Source organism: Lagenorhynchus albirostris, chromosome 3 (assembly GCF_949774975.1).
Source record: "Lagenorhynchus albirostris chromosome 3, mLagAlb1.1, whole genome shotgun sequence".
Taxonomy (NCBI): domain Eukaryota; kingdom Metazoa; phylum Chordata; class Mammalia; order Artiodactyla; family Delphinidae; genus Lagenorhynchus; species Lagenorhynchus albirostris.
Genome location: NC_083097.1, coordinates 76706082 through 76722813, shown reverse-complemented (window position 1 = coordinate 76722813; position 16732 = coordinate 76706082). Strand labels below are relative to the sequence as shown.

Genomic DNA, 16732 nt, shown 5'->3' with positions numbered 1-16732 from the left:
TGGCAATAATGGATTTTATGCATGTAAATAATGGACTGGAACTGCATAGTTGCTATTATTTTTAGACAGGTAAGTGGTCTCCAATTTTCCACAGTTTCCGCCATTCTTTAATATATTACACCAGGCCTGCTTCACTCGTTTATGTACAACATTCAGATTTGTGGGCAAATAAAAATATAAAATGCATGTATGGAAAGAAATTCCTTAATTTTTTCACTAATAAATTAATGACATAATAAAGCTTCTTTGCTTTATTGGGTTTCCTGGTGCATTCATCTCCTTAAAAAGGTGGTAAGAAATAGAAGCAGTAAACATCCCAGAGATATTAGCTTTCTTCTTCCCAACTTTTGCCAACAAACCACTCCACTGGCTGGTGTAAAGGAAGATGACTGGAAAGTTTATACTTCCTGGAGTTCCACTATCTTACGCTGCAATTTCTTTAGGTCTTTCTGTACTTTATATTTCTCTAAATCCATCTTTGTTTTCTGGATTCGTTGGAGGGAGTTGAGTGAGTCATGAATCGATTTAAATCCTAGAAGAGGATATGAAAATAGGTATACTGAAACTAAACAATGCATTGGAAACTTTTAAACGTTTTAACGAAAGTTGCTAATCAGCAGTCCTGCCATAATTGATCATTGTTTAATTCAAAGCATATTAAATTCCATTAAGACCAGTCTAAAAATGTACAATAATTTATTTCTTGTATGTCATGAAGATGCATTAGCAACAGTGTTTCAACTTATATCTGGCTTCATTGTGAAAATTCAATTCCTGTCCTTCCCCTCCATCCCAATATATTGCATAATGAAATAATTCTATATTTCAAGAGAGAAATTTAAAATATCTTCTTTCTATACACTTTGACAAGAAATTTGGATGATCTTTTTATTCTTGTTACCAAATTGAAGGTAAAGGCCACATGAGATTTTAAACCTGAAAGCAACCTGTTTGAAGGACCTAAGGAATGGTCCCTCGCTGGCTGCTGCCCTGCCCCTGGCGCCAGCACTTTGTATCTCTCTTATGCAAGTCTAGCCACTCATGACCACAGCCTACCAGACCTCAAGCTTCGTAGGGTACAGCCCATATCTTATTCACTGGAGGCTTTCACAGGGTCATTTCTCAACACATTTTTATTAAAGGCATAAAAGAGCAAACTATTAGTTGGGAGTCCTCATTTGCTAAACTCACAGTAAAACGCAGAAACATGTAGATTGCAAATTGATCTTCAGTTCATCCTGGGGTTGTACTAGAATGAGTAAATTCAACTTCTGGTAGCTAAGTAACAAGCAGGGCCCTGAAAGAATGGTTAAGTTAAGTTTGGGGCAGGATTCCTGGCCAGATAATTCATTCTTTTGATTTGGTGGTGGAAGTTGGTGGGGAAGGGTGGCGAGGGTCTGATTTCTAGGCAGGAAATATTCCTTATATGCTTGGAACATCTGGCAGATTGAGACCATATCTTTCTAAGACACCTCCAAGGCATCTCCATACAGGACCATTTCCATGAATTTTTCTGAGATCTAGAGGACAGAGAATGAGTTGGGGCTGCCTCTCGTAAAGGAACCTTCTGATTCGTGGTAATTCTCTCAGAATTGTGGCCCGGGACACATGGTTGCTCCACAGCACTTGTCCCCCCCACCCTCTCCAACCCCCGTCCTTCCCTTTGACAAATTAGATGAGCCTTTCAAATTAATCCTCTTTGATGTTAGCTCAGCTTGACACTGCTGCCATTAGCCTCTTTAAGAAGAAAAGCAGTCATTATACTGGACTTTGTTCATTCATCTCTCTTTCTTACTTCTAAAGGTCAGGTCTCCAGTTTGACAACTATCCAGGCTCATTACCTGCAGTTCAATGAGGGACATTTGATTTAGGCTCCTAATTTCATGATATACCTACAAATCAGGTCTTGATGATCTCCAAGGACTTTCCAAGTCTAACAGTTTTATGATTCTATGATCTTGGTTAAAAAAAAATCTCACAGCAATGGCAAGCCTGTGACACTGCCAAGTGTGAATGAGAAAGGGAATCTACATATTCACCCACCTTCTGGTGGTATGCTGACATTCTATGGGATATTTAGGAAAGCTGGATTAAATACAAAGGATGTCACTTCGCTAATGACAAGATTGCTCCCTGGCCATCAGCTCAAAGTAGAAAACCCTGAGGGACTGGATAGGAAAGGACTGACGTTCTTTAATCAAAGGTATCTGCTCACCTGATTGATATTCATTCTGCATTTTCTCTAATTCACCCCAGATGTGCTTTTCCAGTTGGTTCATCTTTTTGGACAGTTCATTTTCTATATGCTTTACTTTGTTTAGATCTGCTTCCTGTTTCTGCCTGTTAATGAAATTCTCTAATTTGCTTGAAAGCTTCAGTAATTTTTCTTCCATTTTTTTTTCAGACATATCCTACAAAAGATATCATGTGATAAAGCTTCAGAACACCTTTGTGGATTTGACTTTCAGCTTAGAGAATGCTTTTTAACAAGTTTGGATTTCTGTGCTAAACATAAGAGTTCAAACCAAGTTCCCTTGTATCTAAAGCTATTCACAAGCGGAAGTTTGGCCTTTGTTTGGCCTTGTTAGTTTCTGGAATTCTACATGCTATGGGAGAAAAGAAAGGGCTGTGGTATTTATGAAATGCCTGAGGATTTGGAATTTTAGCGTTTAAAGAAGTGTAGCCAAGTAAGGCGTTTTAGATACTGCTTGACCAGAGCTCCTTGGACGTGCTTGTGTGTTAGACGTCATTCCCTCAAGCTGCCTATCTCTACGTGGACAGGCTTCAGGTAGAAGTGCTTCTCTTAACCCTGCTGTCTATTAGAATCACCTGGCCCATAATTCTCCTACCAGCACCTCCCCACCTCCACAATTCTGATTTAATTGGTCTGCGATGGAGCCCGGGGAATCGATGGCATTTAAAAGCTCCCCAGGTGATTCTGATGGGCAGCAGGTTGGGGGCTGTAGAGGCGGCTTGACGCTAATTAGCTTCTTTGCTCCTCCTGGCTCCTGTGCGGGCAATTTACCAGCAGGGCCTGAGACTGACTTGGCCCCTTTGATCCTCTTTGGTCCCACCTGCCTGAAGAACGGTGGATTCCGGTCTCTCTCTTCCTTGGGATGGGCGGCTTCTGCCTGCAGATGACCCTGTGGTCACCTAGGTCTGCCTAGAACTGGTGGAGGAGTCTGCCTAAATCCGGAGCAGGACCAACAGGCCCACTTGGCTGCAGATCTGACCACACATCCTTCAACAGCCTGTCAGTGAGAAAGCTGTAACGTTTACCTCCCTCTCTTGGACTCCTGCTTCTATCAGTTTGAACAAACTCAGGTGGGGTAACTGGAGCGTCGTTTACTGGCTGCCTAAAGCCCCTCTACTGAAGTTCCAGAAACATCTGAATCATCTGCAAGACTGGCAGCCACTGGTGAGACTCATGGCCCTGTGCTGTCCTGCCATCAGGGCTCAGCAGCGTGCTGGCTGTGCTGGCTGGCGTGGGAGAAGGGAGCCTGCGACGGGTCTCCTGTATGTCCCGGTCACCTCACCCCAAAGCGTGGGGGCGTCTCTACAAGGTCTGACCTGGAAAAGGAGTTTTGATAAACCTTTGATCTACCAGTGGATCTCCGGAGAGGTAAAACGACTTGTTTAAGGAAGTTTTCAGGCTTTATTGTATCTAAGCATCACCCAGGGAGCTTGTCCGGGAGCACAGATTCCCAGGGAAGGCCCTGGAGGGTCTGATGCTTCAGCTCTGGGTTGGGACTAGGAATCTGTACTTTTAAAAACTCTCTTTGGGTTATTCTGGTACAGGCAGAGCCCGTTCTGAGAAGTGTGGGTTCACAGAGCTGGGGAGTAGCAAACAGGACCAGAAGACAGGCCTCTGGATTCCTATTCCAGTGCTAAGAAATCAGTGACTGGTGCAGGGAGGGTCACTGTGAATTTTTAAGTGTGGCTTTCGAGACTGACTCGTGGCTCACATCTAGACAGTGGCCGTGTGGCTGTTAACTTCATGAGCAACACAACCCCTTACCAGTTTCTCCTGCAGGAGCTTCAGACACTGATTTATGTGGCCAAGGTGGTCTTGTTCACATCTGATGGACTGGTTTTCTGCCCATTTTTGATGGTTCTCCATTTCCTTATATAGGCTCGTTGAAAGGGCATTAAATCTAGAGGGAAAAGTGGTTTGTTCTATCTTAATAAGTAAATTTAAACCTAAACCCAAAATTTATTGAAAAGTCTGCAGTTTTTTCGGATGAGGGTCCATGTGCCCAGCAAGCACTTATGGGGTGAAGGGGGGGTGAGGGAGCACATGCTGTGTCCCTGCCCCAAGCTGGTGTTCAGCCCACCTGCTGACGACACCCATCTGCACCGCCCAAAATGCAAGTCCACACAGTGGCAGGAGCACGCGCACGCAGAAAGGCCTGTGTCATCCACGCAGGCTTCCTCTCGGGGCCCAGGGCGCAGTGAGTGTGTGCAGAAAAATTACTTCGACAAGTCACTTAGCATGGTGTTACTCTGTGGTAGAGGTTAGCACGCTTTTTCTGTAAGGGTTAGATAGTAAATAGTTGAGGCTTTTCAGGCCATGTAGTCTCTTTTGCAACCCCTCCACTGCCAGTGTAGTGGGAAAGCAGCCACAGATGACACAAATTAGCCTGGCTTGTTTATAAAGAAACAATGAGCATGGCTGTGGTCTGATCAAACTTTATGTACACTGAAATTTAAATTTCATATAACATTCACATGTCATGAGGTATAATTTTCTTTTCTTTAAAAAATGATTAGAAAGTGTAAAAGCCATTCTTAGCTACGGGAAGACTGGCTAAGGGCGGTAGTTTGCCAAATCTTTGCTCTATAAGGGCCACTATGAGGTTGGGGAGGAGCTAGGCCAGAGAGGACTTGCGTTGTCTAGTAAAGGAGAGTACAGTCAGAGGGAGAAGCGGGGAGGGGAGAAAGAAGAGAGCCCCAGAAGGAATCTGGGGAAGCAGCGTGTCCAAGGGAGACACTTCTTGGCTGTCATCTCTGCTCTAAGCAAAATCTTCAGTAAAGTCCCCATGGTCACCAATGGATCTCTGTGAGTGGATTCTTTTGGGGGTGTTGGGGGGACTTAAAGAGATGCTGAGTTACTCATGTGAGGCAAAATCAGAAATAACAAGAGGTGTGCAGGAAGGAATCGCTGGCATCAAGTTGATGCACCCTAGGAGTGCATCTCAGGAGAAGGAAGGAAGGAAGATTCTCAACAACAGAGGTAGATGGTATTACAGAGGTTAAATGATTGGAATCATGTATCAGCAATCTGAAAATTTACTGTGGAGAGGTTGAGAGTGTGAGAGGGGAATCCTCGTCTGCAATGACAGAAATACGGGATTGAGAAGAGGTGGGAGGGGGACTGGCAGGTAATTTCTGTGTATGTTTTCTGCTTGGGACCTGCTCTTGGTAAGAAGTTAATTTCAGACTCCCTTTTAGACTCGGCTAAATATTAGATTGGCAGGAACAATGCATGTTGTTTGTTGTTGAAAATATTCAGGACTCCCTTACAATGTGGGGTGACTTGAAATAATTTAATGATCAGGAAAAGTTACATGCTGCTAATTTAACTTGTGATATTTATCACTGGAGATTGCCTAAGGCATGCTGGACATATACTGCATGGATACACTTCTTTAGCTCTCCTGAAAAAGTCTTTGGACTAATAGTTGGAAAAGACAAGTGATGTGAGGCCACTTCCATTTTTATTTAGACTCTGGGTCACTCTGCAGTGTCTGCAGACATTTTTGGTTGTCACAAATAGGAGGTGCTACTGACCCGTGGTGGGTAGAGGCCAGGATGCTGCTAAACATCCTACAGTGCACAGGGCAGCTCCACAACTAAGAATTATCCAGCCCAAATGCTAATAGTGCCGAGGTTGAGAAACTCAGATTTGGATGATGAAAGCAAGGAATGGAAAGGTAGTTACTTTTCCAATACTTATATTTGTTGTAGTATGATAGTTAAATTCCGATCTTCATTTTTCACCTAGAAGGCATACCTGATGCAGATGAGTATCTCAACATTGAAGAAGAGGAAGTTGGTTACTCTTCCTGTTCTTAGTCTAATCATGACTTTTAAACACTTGTGCTGCTGGCTGACAACAGGTGTTGGATCTCAGACAAATAAGCCCCCAGCTGATAGGTGGACAACCTCTTTTTAGCCAACTGTTACCTCTATCTGGAACATTCTTCTTTGGAATATACAATGGCTCCTGCCCTAATCTCATTCAGATTTATAGTCAAGCACCACCTTATCACAGAAGCTTTTCTTGTTTTTGACAACATTAAAAAAAAAAAAATTTGTCCAACCTGACACTCCCTATTCCTTTACCCTTCTTTATTTTTCTCCAAAATGCTCATCATCATGTGATATATATTATATATATATCTTCTCCACTAGCACATGAAAGCAAGGATTTTGCTTTGTTCATGGCTGTGACTAATGCCTGGAATATAGAAAGTGCTCAGTTAAGTAGAGGTTGAATAAATGATTTATTATTTTTCATTGAATACCTTTTATTAGGACCAGTCACAAATAACAAATCATAGACTTGTCAAGCTATTTAGAGACCTAATCTTTGATTTTCATCTTCCCTGGTCTCTGGTGGAAGAATTAATTAATAGTGATGGTTAAGGGGGACAGTAAATCTCCAGATCTCTAAGAGGTGGCTTTACAATCAAGAATCCGTCCTTCAGTGCTCACCTTCACTGTGTAAATAAATGAGAGCATTTACTCTCGTCACTGATAAAACATTAAAATCCCTCTGAAAATCAAGGAACCATTAAATGTACCCAGGTAATGTCTCTAGAGGGACATGGCAGTAATTGAAACTCTGAAATTAAAATAAACCATAAAGACTGAATTACTTCTTATGATCCTTATTACAAGGTTTTGCCTGCAATTGGAGACTCACTTTGCTGATAACAATCATAAGTCAGATTCTGTCTGCTGGTAGTTTATTAAGATATGAAAGCATTATTTAAAAAGCATTCTCCTTGAAAGGTATAAAGCATAAAAACAGAGGTTTATGTAAATCTTTGTCTCTCCTTATACTTTTTCCTAACATAGTGGACATGATTTACTAGGTAAGAATGATTTTTCTGTTAATTATAACATACAGTTATTGTGTTAACTGTATGTTAATTTTAACATACAGTTAAAATCTCAATAGGATGAATTTATCTAGTATGACGCTCACATTTTAGTTCCCAAATCTCCTATACAAGTGGTTATGGGAGCACTTCAGTCAGATATAGTTAGATACAGATAGGTAGCTAGGTAGATAGATGGCTAGGTAGATAGATTGATAGATAGCTTTTTCTTTCCTTTTTCCTCTAAACACAAATCAGACTTTTAAATTATAACCAGAGACCTCGCTAGGATAAATGTGAGATAAAGGCTGTTTTTTTTTAAAAAAATTTCATACTAATGGTATCAGGTTAAAATGTACACCAAGTTCAGTTATAAGGGAGAAAGTTACAGAAAACTAAAAGAAAATTTAACAGGGCTCTATAGACATAACCGGAGCCCAGGGTAGAGAGCTGTGGCGAGAGTGAATGGTGAGGGCAGTGTATGGGGCTTGGAATATTCCAGTGACCTCCCTGGTTCTGGATGACATACATAAATGAGGACATAGCTCCATCCTGGGCTAGTTTTACCAGTTCACTTATGTCTCAAACCCAGTTGTCTTGCATTCAACAATCTGTTGCATGAACTTTTTTAGAAGACATGAACATTTTGAATTCTTGGAAACTGTTACTATTACCAGGCTCTCAAGAATTCAGATGGTGGCTCTAACCAAATGGGAATATAAAAAGATTTAGTGCTCTTTGATGGGCTGTAAACACAGAAGATGTTTTCATTTTTTGTAATCATATCTGAAAAAGGGCTTTAGACTTGGTACTATTGCTTCTTTAGAGATTGAGTCTAAGAGTCTTAGTTTCATGTCAGAAGCAAGAAATAAATTTCAAGAAACTTTTTTTTCTACTAAGTTTATACCAATATATCTTAAATTAATTTCTTCTCAATGTTCTGTGATTTCTAATTAGTGAGACCAATTAAAAAGCAATTCCGACTCCACTCTGATACAAAGACTTTTGTTAATTGTTCATTCTAAATTGTACTTGAGTTTAAATATCAGTACCTTTATAGCCTCATACCATCATAGTTTTGAGCACATGTGATTTTTCCCTTCCCTAAATTTCTGTAGCACAGTTAGTTTACTACAGTAGGTGGAATTATGAGATGGAGACATCACAAACTGACAAAAATAACCTGAGATTTGGAGTCAGAGACTTTCTAGCTGTGTGACTTTGGGTAAATTGTTTAATTTCCATGACTATAAGTTTCCTTGTCTTTAAAGATAAGGGCCAGACTGCAGAGCTGGGTGTACCTGCACATCTTGAGCACTTAGGGATCGGTAGGCATCTAAAAATGGCAATGAATATTTATTATTTCTGCCTACTGATATATCTCATTTAACACCATCTCAACTTTTACTTTACCTGTTATGAGCGTGTCACTTATTTATGTGTTTTCTCCCCCACTGTATATGGCCATGATTATGTCTTTGGATATTCCAAAACACAACTTACATATTATAGGTGCTCTAAACATACATTCATTCACTGGCTTCTATTTGTGTCTGAATGTGCTGGGTGTGAAGGATACAAAGATAAATGAGACAGGTCCTTGCTCTGGTCCACTTTCTACTGTGGTAGCATTTTCAAAGCTGTGTGGTAAGGTTTGACTCTATGCATTTGCTTCATTCACCGAATGCTTTTTCTTATAAATCACTATCAACTGAACAGCGTCAGCAACAAGAGCTATCCAGGGAGTGACTGGTCGGTGCTGACCTGCCCACCCCTTGCTGAAAGACAGCCGTAGTTCACGATGGCTGAGACTCTTGCTCTATAAGCACTCAGTTGTCAGCTTAGGACATTACTTAGCTGAACATCTGACTAAGGCCCTTCTGGAAAGAGAAGGCTCAGTGCAGGGGTCCAGTTGCACAGCCTGTGCATTTTCTTTGTCAAGTCTAGTGATCAGTGCCAAAGTCCCAAAGATTCACTAGAAAACCCCAAGAGAGTATTGTGGCTTTTAAGTTCAATATAAAATATGTTCAGTTGACCATTAAACTTGAATTTGTTAAAGTTTCTAAATGGGAAAATTGCTCAGTTAAACTTACACTTTAATGTTATCAAAAGAGTTTAATCCCTTTGTTCAGAAACAGTTGTTTCTTAAAAAAGTAAAGCAAATTGTATACCCCATCCACTTTGCTTTGAGAAGTGCTCTGACTGAAAAGAAGAAAAAAAAAAAGAGCCCTACCTGCCTTACTTTCTCTTTGAGCAAAATACTTTGCAATACATACCTCAGTCAAAGGGTTAATATCCCTAATGTGAAGGAATCCTACCAATTGATAAGAAAGTGATGAAGATAAATGGTAAGAATGGGCAATTCACAGAAAAGGAAATTCAAAGGGTGAAGGGAATGCAAATGAAAACAAGAGATGCTATTTTTTATCCTTTAATTGGCAAATATTAAGAAGAATATCCATCGTGGATGAGAATGTACAGAAAGGTCTTCTCATGCATTGCTGGTGTGAGTAAATTGCTACAACATTTTTAGAAAGAAATTTATAAAAATTAATAAAAACATAAACTCAGACCTAAGAATCTTGCCTGTAGAAATAAAAGCACCTATATCTAAGGAAATTTAAGGATATGCACACAATAATTTTTGTTTGTGGTAGCTATAAACTGGAAAGAATTTATTCATCAATAAGATAAATGAGTGAATTAATTATGACATATCTGTAAGTTAAAATATTATGCAGCTGTAAAAAATAATGCTAGAAAAATATTCACTGATCTAGAGAGAGATATCCAAGATGTCCTGGAAAAACACAAATTATTGAGTAACGTGTATAGGATTTATTTTAAAAACCCATGCTCTCTCTTTGTATATAATGTATGTTATATATATTATATATGTATATACATAAAATCTCCCTTTTCTGTTACATATTTATATTAATGAGGGGGAAAGTGAGGAAGGATAGACCCCTGGTGTTAGCATTGGTTACATTACGAAGCTTGAATGGTGACCTCTATTTTCAACTTTGCCTTATTTTGTTTGTTATGATGAATGCATATTACTTTCTAATTTAAAAGAGTCAATTGTGTAATTGAATTACTAGAGCTTATAAGTGTTTGCCTGGGGAAAAAAATCTCGTTTATAAATTCACTACTACCTACTGTAATACTAATGAAATTTTAAGACTTCATTATTTAAAGTGAGAGAAAGATTCCAGTTTATACTGTTACAAAAGTGTCCAGATGCAGATTTAACTATTTAGATGATTCATCTGTAAGCCGATTTCCCACTGGACTGCAGGTGGAAAAAGTATGCAGCACCTGCAGTGAAGCAGTCAGCCCTAGATCTCAAACATTTCCTTTTCCCGTCTTTTCTATTTGTTAATATTCTTGATCCCTTTAAGCCAGTCTTCCACTCCAGATTATAAGTCCCTTTCCTCCCCCAGTAAAATCCCTTCTTAAATTATACTTCTAGAAACAGTTTACTTTTCTGTTTCTCCTTTGGACACTTTTCTCTATCTTAATTCTAAGCTAAAGGGATTAGATCAATCATGACACAGATATTTACTGAGCACCCTCATTGTGCTAGAATTTAAGAACCTGCTTTTTTAGAATATGAAGAAAGTAGGTATTTTCTGTTTACCCAAGACACCTACTTCTCTGAGTTTTAGTGATGACTACTGTTGTTCATCAGTTTCTAAGACACACGTTTTTCCTAACTTAACATCTCGGAAATTGGGAGGTGTCATAAAATGATAGCATGCTATGGTTTAATTGTTAGCTTCATGTCTTCGAGGTACAAGAATGTAATGGTATATCTTATAGTCAATGGCACTTAGATTTAATGAGATACGGTAGAGACGGGGAAAAATGGAGAAAGAGTATGCTCAGAATATGATGTGACCAAGGCATTAAGCTCAAGTGATGTGGGACAGAGAGGAAAAGAACAAGAATAGAAGGAGCAGTAAGGTGGTATCATCTAAGTGCCTAGAATTTCCCTTTGCCTGAACCATGGTGTCAGGAAATGGTGGTCATTTAAATAAGAAAGGAGGATTTGAGGATAAGGAGGCCAGTAATCTGAATGTTTGTGGCATCTTGTCTCCTTAGTTGCTCTCTCCATTGTACAGGGGAAAACTCAGTGTAATGTGGGACAGAGACCAGTATTAAAATAGGGATACTGTAAAGAACTAAGGAGAGGGTCTTAGAAGAAATCATTAAAAAAAAGCTTGTGAATCAAAGTTTTTAAAAAATTATTTGATAATCTTGTGGAATCAGTGTATGTTCAATAGTGCTTTACATTGAGGCATTTTAATGTACGATTGATAAGTTAAAATTATACTCTATCAGAAAGTATCATTTTAGTTGAGATATTATACAAAAAAAGAGAATGACAAATTAATATATATCTATTTTAAAATTAAGAATATTGTATAAATTACTTTAGTGTAAAATATTCTCTGCATCAGTTTGTTGCTTTAATTCTTGGACAGGTTCAAATTCCTGGGATAGGATTTTATTTAATGCCAATGCTTTCATTAAGCAAAACCCTTTGGAATTCATTAAACAATTAAAAATCTTCCATTCACTTACTTGAACTCCAAAAGGTTCATTTCTTGGTGATAATCCCTCTGGACCATCTTTAAATTTGAGATTTGCTCAGAACTGGAAGCCTCTATCTTTCCTAAGAGCTGCATTACCTAATGAAAGTACAAAAGGCAGATTTTTTGTGTGTGAACAAAACCACTAGCACTTACGTTAATTATACTTTATTCCTAAAGGAGCCCAGAATAAAAGTCCAGCTTTGAGCCTAAAGCATGTCTGCATTTGAAAATTATTTTTTTTCAAAGGAACGATTCAACAGTTATAGCACTATCTTCAGGGAAGGAACAATAGGGGAGTGTTCCATTCTGCTGTCTATAATATTCTTTCTGACAATAGATTACCTGATGATGTGACAAAAACATGCTATTGACATTAGCTTATCAGTTTGTTAATTTGATTATTTCTTTACTTTCTGTCTCCCCAGTTACAATGTAAGCCACTCTAGCCTGTATCACCACTGTATCCTCAGTGCACATTAGATGACCAATGGTAGATGCTCACCAAATGCTATTGAATAAATGCTTAAGTGCACAAATGTGCTCTGCAAAGAAAACACCTGAGTGGCCTAAGATCAGACCTCAGGAATTTCCAGGTAGGGTTCTGACAGAAGCACAAGTAAATCCCAAGTGAAATGACTTACGGCATTTTAAACATAGGAAAAAACAAGCTCATGTTTGAAAGTTAGGGTAAAAGCGCCTTCCACATTGCTGGAAGCATTGAAGAAGTTCTTTAGGTAAAAGGACTGGATTGGGAAATAGATGCATGATTATACAGCCCATAATCATGTCAAAAGTAATCGCTGTCAAGGGGAATGAAACTACATGATTGCTTTTGGCCAAACTCAACTGCTGAAAGAGATGGTCATGTGGGGGTGAGTGGGTACTTAAAATCCAAGTTCTCTTAGAAAAGAAAGAGGTGAATAATGGAAGGATTTGAATAGGTAAATGTTGGGTGGGCAACCAACAGCACACAATTGGTTATTTATACGAGATACACGTAAAACAGGCTACTTATAGAAAGTACACTGAAAAGCAGAATTGTTTACAATGAAGCATGGGCAAATTAAGCATGGTCAAAGCAAAGGAAAAGAAAGCAGGCAGAGCAACATCATTAGATAAAATGTTATTCAAGGCAAAATACGTAAAAGGGAACAAAGATGATCATTTTATAGGTAAAAATCATTCTTTTTAAAATACACAGTGAAAAATAGTTTTGAAACTTTACCTTATATATCGAGCAGTTGTAGAATTACAAGGATAAACTAACAGAGACAATGTATTACAGATTTTAAATGACTTCTCTTGACTTGTCAAATAAGTAAAATATAAATAAGTATATAAAAAGATAGGACAAATATAGTTTATTTATACATTTATATGCCAAACAATCAAACTTGCAAACAGAAAACACTCATTCTTTTCCAGTGCCCACTGAGCATTTACAACTAAGTACACATGTGACTACAAAGAAACTCTCAAATTATTCCAAAAAGCAGGAAAAGCAACTAACTACACTGCATTTAAACTAGAAATTAATAAGAAAAGTATAAAGAAATAAGAATCTAACCATTTGATTAAAAAAAACTTTTAAAATTCTATTGTTTAATTTCCCAGTGTTTCACATGAAAATGTGCCTCTCAGGTCACCTACAATAAAGAGCATATTATGGCCAAGGGCCTTGACTGCTGTGCTCAAAACCCATCACCATCCCTTTCCCACCAAATCATCAGGCCCTGACACTTTCAGAAGTAAAGCTACCAAGTCCTTAATGAATAGATAATTATAATGCTCTTTAAACTGTTACAGAGCATAGAAAAAAAAGAGAAATTTCCAAATTATCTTAATCAAATCAGAGCAACATTGATTCCAAAATCTGAAAATGATTGCACAAAAAATGCCCCTGGAGACTAATCTCATTTGTAAACATTGATGCAAAATTCTTAAATAAAATATCAGCAAACAGTGTTCAGCCGCCCAGTGGAAAACACATCATAATCAAGTGCAACTGATTCTTTTTTTAAAGTAAGGATGGTTTAATAATAGGAAGTTTAGGGCTTCCCTGGTGGCGCAGTGGTTGAGAGTCCGCCTGCCGGTGCAGGGAATGCAGGTTCGTGCCACGGTCTGGGAAGATCCCACATGCCGCGGAGCGGCTGGGCCCGTGAGCCATGGCCGCTGAGCCTGCGCGTCCGGAGCCTGTGCTCCGCAACAGGAGAGGCCACAACAGTGAGAGGCCCGCGTACCGCAAAATTAAAAAAAAAAAAAAAAAAGGAAATTTATTAATACAAATAATTATGCTAGTATAGGAGAAAACTGACATTATTTGCACAAATGCTACAAAGTTATTTAACATAATTCATAATTACTTTTTAAAATTGAGATATGATTGACATTTAACATTGTGTTAGCTTTAGTTGTAGAGCATATTTGATATATGTATATACTATAAAATGAGCACCGCAATAACTTAACATCCATCACCTTACAATTTTTTTTCTTGTGATGAGAACTTTGAAGATCCACTCTCTTAGCAACTTTCAAATACACAATACAGTATTGTTAACTATAGTCATTATGCTGTACATTATATCTACAAGACTAATTTATTTTTATAATCTTTCTTGATTTTCACAACCTTAGTAAAATAGGAACAATTGCGTATTAAACACACTTATTGAGAAAACTTACTTCCTCCATCATAGGAGAGACACTAGGAACATTTCTGTTAAAGTCAGGAACAAGACCAGGATGCCCACTATCGCTGCATTACTATTTAATATTGCACCAGAGTTATTATTCAAAACAATTAGAAAAAAGAGAAATTATGTGTATAAAATGGAAAAAGATGAGGTCAAATTATTATTGTTTAAAAATCATATGGTTGTGTGACTGGAAAAACCAAAACCAACTGAAAAATTATTATAATCAAGAGAATTCACTGAAGTATAAAATTAATACAGCCTTTATAACACACAACTAACAACTAGTTAGAAGATATAATGAAACCCCCATTACAGTAAACTAAAAAAAAAGATGATGAAATCTCAAAATACATTTAAGGTGTTGCCTAACCTACATGAGGAAAATTTGAAACCACTCCTGAAGGATATAAAAGTGAACCTGAACAAACAGGAAGTATGCTGTCTGTGTTCTTGGATAAAACACTCAGCATTATGACTATATCAGTTCTAAAATTAATTTATAAATTTAACATGATTTCAATAAAAATTAAGGCAGAGTTATTTGTTGATTTATTTGCTGGAACTAGACAGGCTGATTTTAAAATCATATGCAAAAACAAACAATTATCACCAGGATAAGGCAAAAAGGAAAGCAGTGGAAGGGACTAGCCCTACCGGATAGTAAAAATACTACAAGGTCTCAGTAGTTAAAATAATAATTAAGACACATCCTATTCTAGGGAAAACTCCAAACTCCAAGAATTTAAATATAAACAATAAAGCCATGAAAGTGCTTGAAGAAAATATGAGCAATTCTTTCAAGCCTTTGTGTGGGGAAGCTCGGTCTAAATGTGACTTAAAATTCCAGAAGCCACATACACAAAAAAAGACTGATAAATTTGGCTACAAACAGAGAACATATGCATATCAAAAGTCAAAAGACAACACACTGGAAAAATGTATTTGCAGCTCATATCATCTCCCTAACATATAAAGAGCTCCTAGAAATTGAAAAGAAAAATAACCCAATAGAGAAATGAATAAAAGCTATGAACAGACAGCTCACTGGATAAGAAATACAAATAGTTCTTGAATATATGAAAAGATGTAATAAGAAAGGCTAATTAAAATACAGAGATGCTATCTTTTTCTTTTAAAAAAGGGCAAAAGTCAAACACTCATTGATGAGGCAATGGGTATATAGGACATTTTATATATTGTCGGTGGATATGCAATATGGTAAAAGCCCTGCAGAGAGCAAGATCTTTCAGAATAACAAACACAGGTACCTTTGGCCCAGCAATCCCACTTCTGGGTATTTATTCTACAGACATACCTACAGACACACTAAATAACATAAGTGCAGCAATCCCACTTCTGGGTATTTATTCTACAGACATAACTACAGACACACTAAATAACATAAGTGCAAGTTTATACATTGCAGCAATGTTTGAAAGAGCAAATTAGTGAAAAGAATCCAAATGTTCATCTATGAGAGACTGGTTAAATGAGGCATTATACACAGAGGGAGAGTACACAGCTGTGAAAAAGAATGAGGAAACGATGTATTGATAGGGTGGATCTCTAGGATATGTTTGTTTAGTTAAAAAAACAAACAGGTGCATAGTAATACACATATGTTTTGTGTAAAAAGGAAAAAAATATATATTTGTTTTTGCTTCTGTCTTTTTAAAGGCATACTGAAAGGATTCACAACAGACTAATAAAAAATGTTACCTGTGAGGGGCATGAATGGTTGTGATAACTGGTGACACAAGTGGGAGTGAAAATTCTTGGGGTGTATTTTCTCGTATAGTTTTGATTTTGAATCATATGTATGTATTATCTTAGAAAAACTAAGGAGAGGGAACTAGAGTCTAATATCACCTTTGAAGTTAGATGCAAAATTAAATATTGAATTATTACAAAGACTGTATAGCTTTCATTATAGAAATTCCAGAATGTTTCAGCATTGGGAAATGCTCTGACATAGCACATTAGAAGGCCGAAGAAATAAATAAGCTAACAAACAGAAAGCCAAACGAAAACACAACCTTGCTGAGTTAGGCATTTGTTAATGTCCAAAAGGTGTTTTATAAAATTAAATGTTCAATTCTAATAAAAACTAAGTAAAGTAGGATTGATGGATACTTCCTTAATTGTTGGATACTTACTTAATACTTCCTTAATAAGTCTGATAAAAATATATCAAACCAGTAGCCAACAGCAAACAACAAAGACATTTCCAGTGTAATCAGGAACAAGATAAGCTGCCTTCTTTGACCTCTTTTATGTAATATTATTCCGGAAGTTCTGGTCAAGGCCTTAAGAAAAAAGTCATGAA

At 37.7% G+C, this 16732-nt stretch overlaps 1 protein-coding gene across 1 annotated transcript in view; it reads right to left on the bottom strand.

The window, feature by feature from the left end:
* Positions 1-398: 398 nt before the first annotated feature.
* The window catches only part of FAM81B (family with sequence similarity 81 member B), a 59358-nt gene continuing 43024 nt past the window's right edge, over positions 399-16732 (bottom strand). Inside the window, exons 8-11 of the mRNA XM_060146323.1 lie at positions 11697-11803; positions 4019-4154; positions 2216-2411; positions 399-532 (exon numbers count right to left, since the gene is read on the bottom strand). Coding sequence (XP_060002306.1) covers positions 399-532; positions 2216-2411; positions 4019-4154; positions 11697-11803 — 573 coding nt within the window. The remainder of the gene's footprint in view (positions 533-2215; positions 2412-4018; positions 4155-11696; positions 11804-16732) is intronic.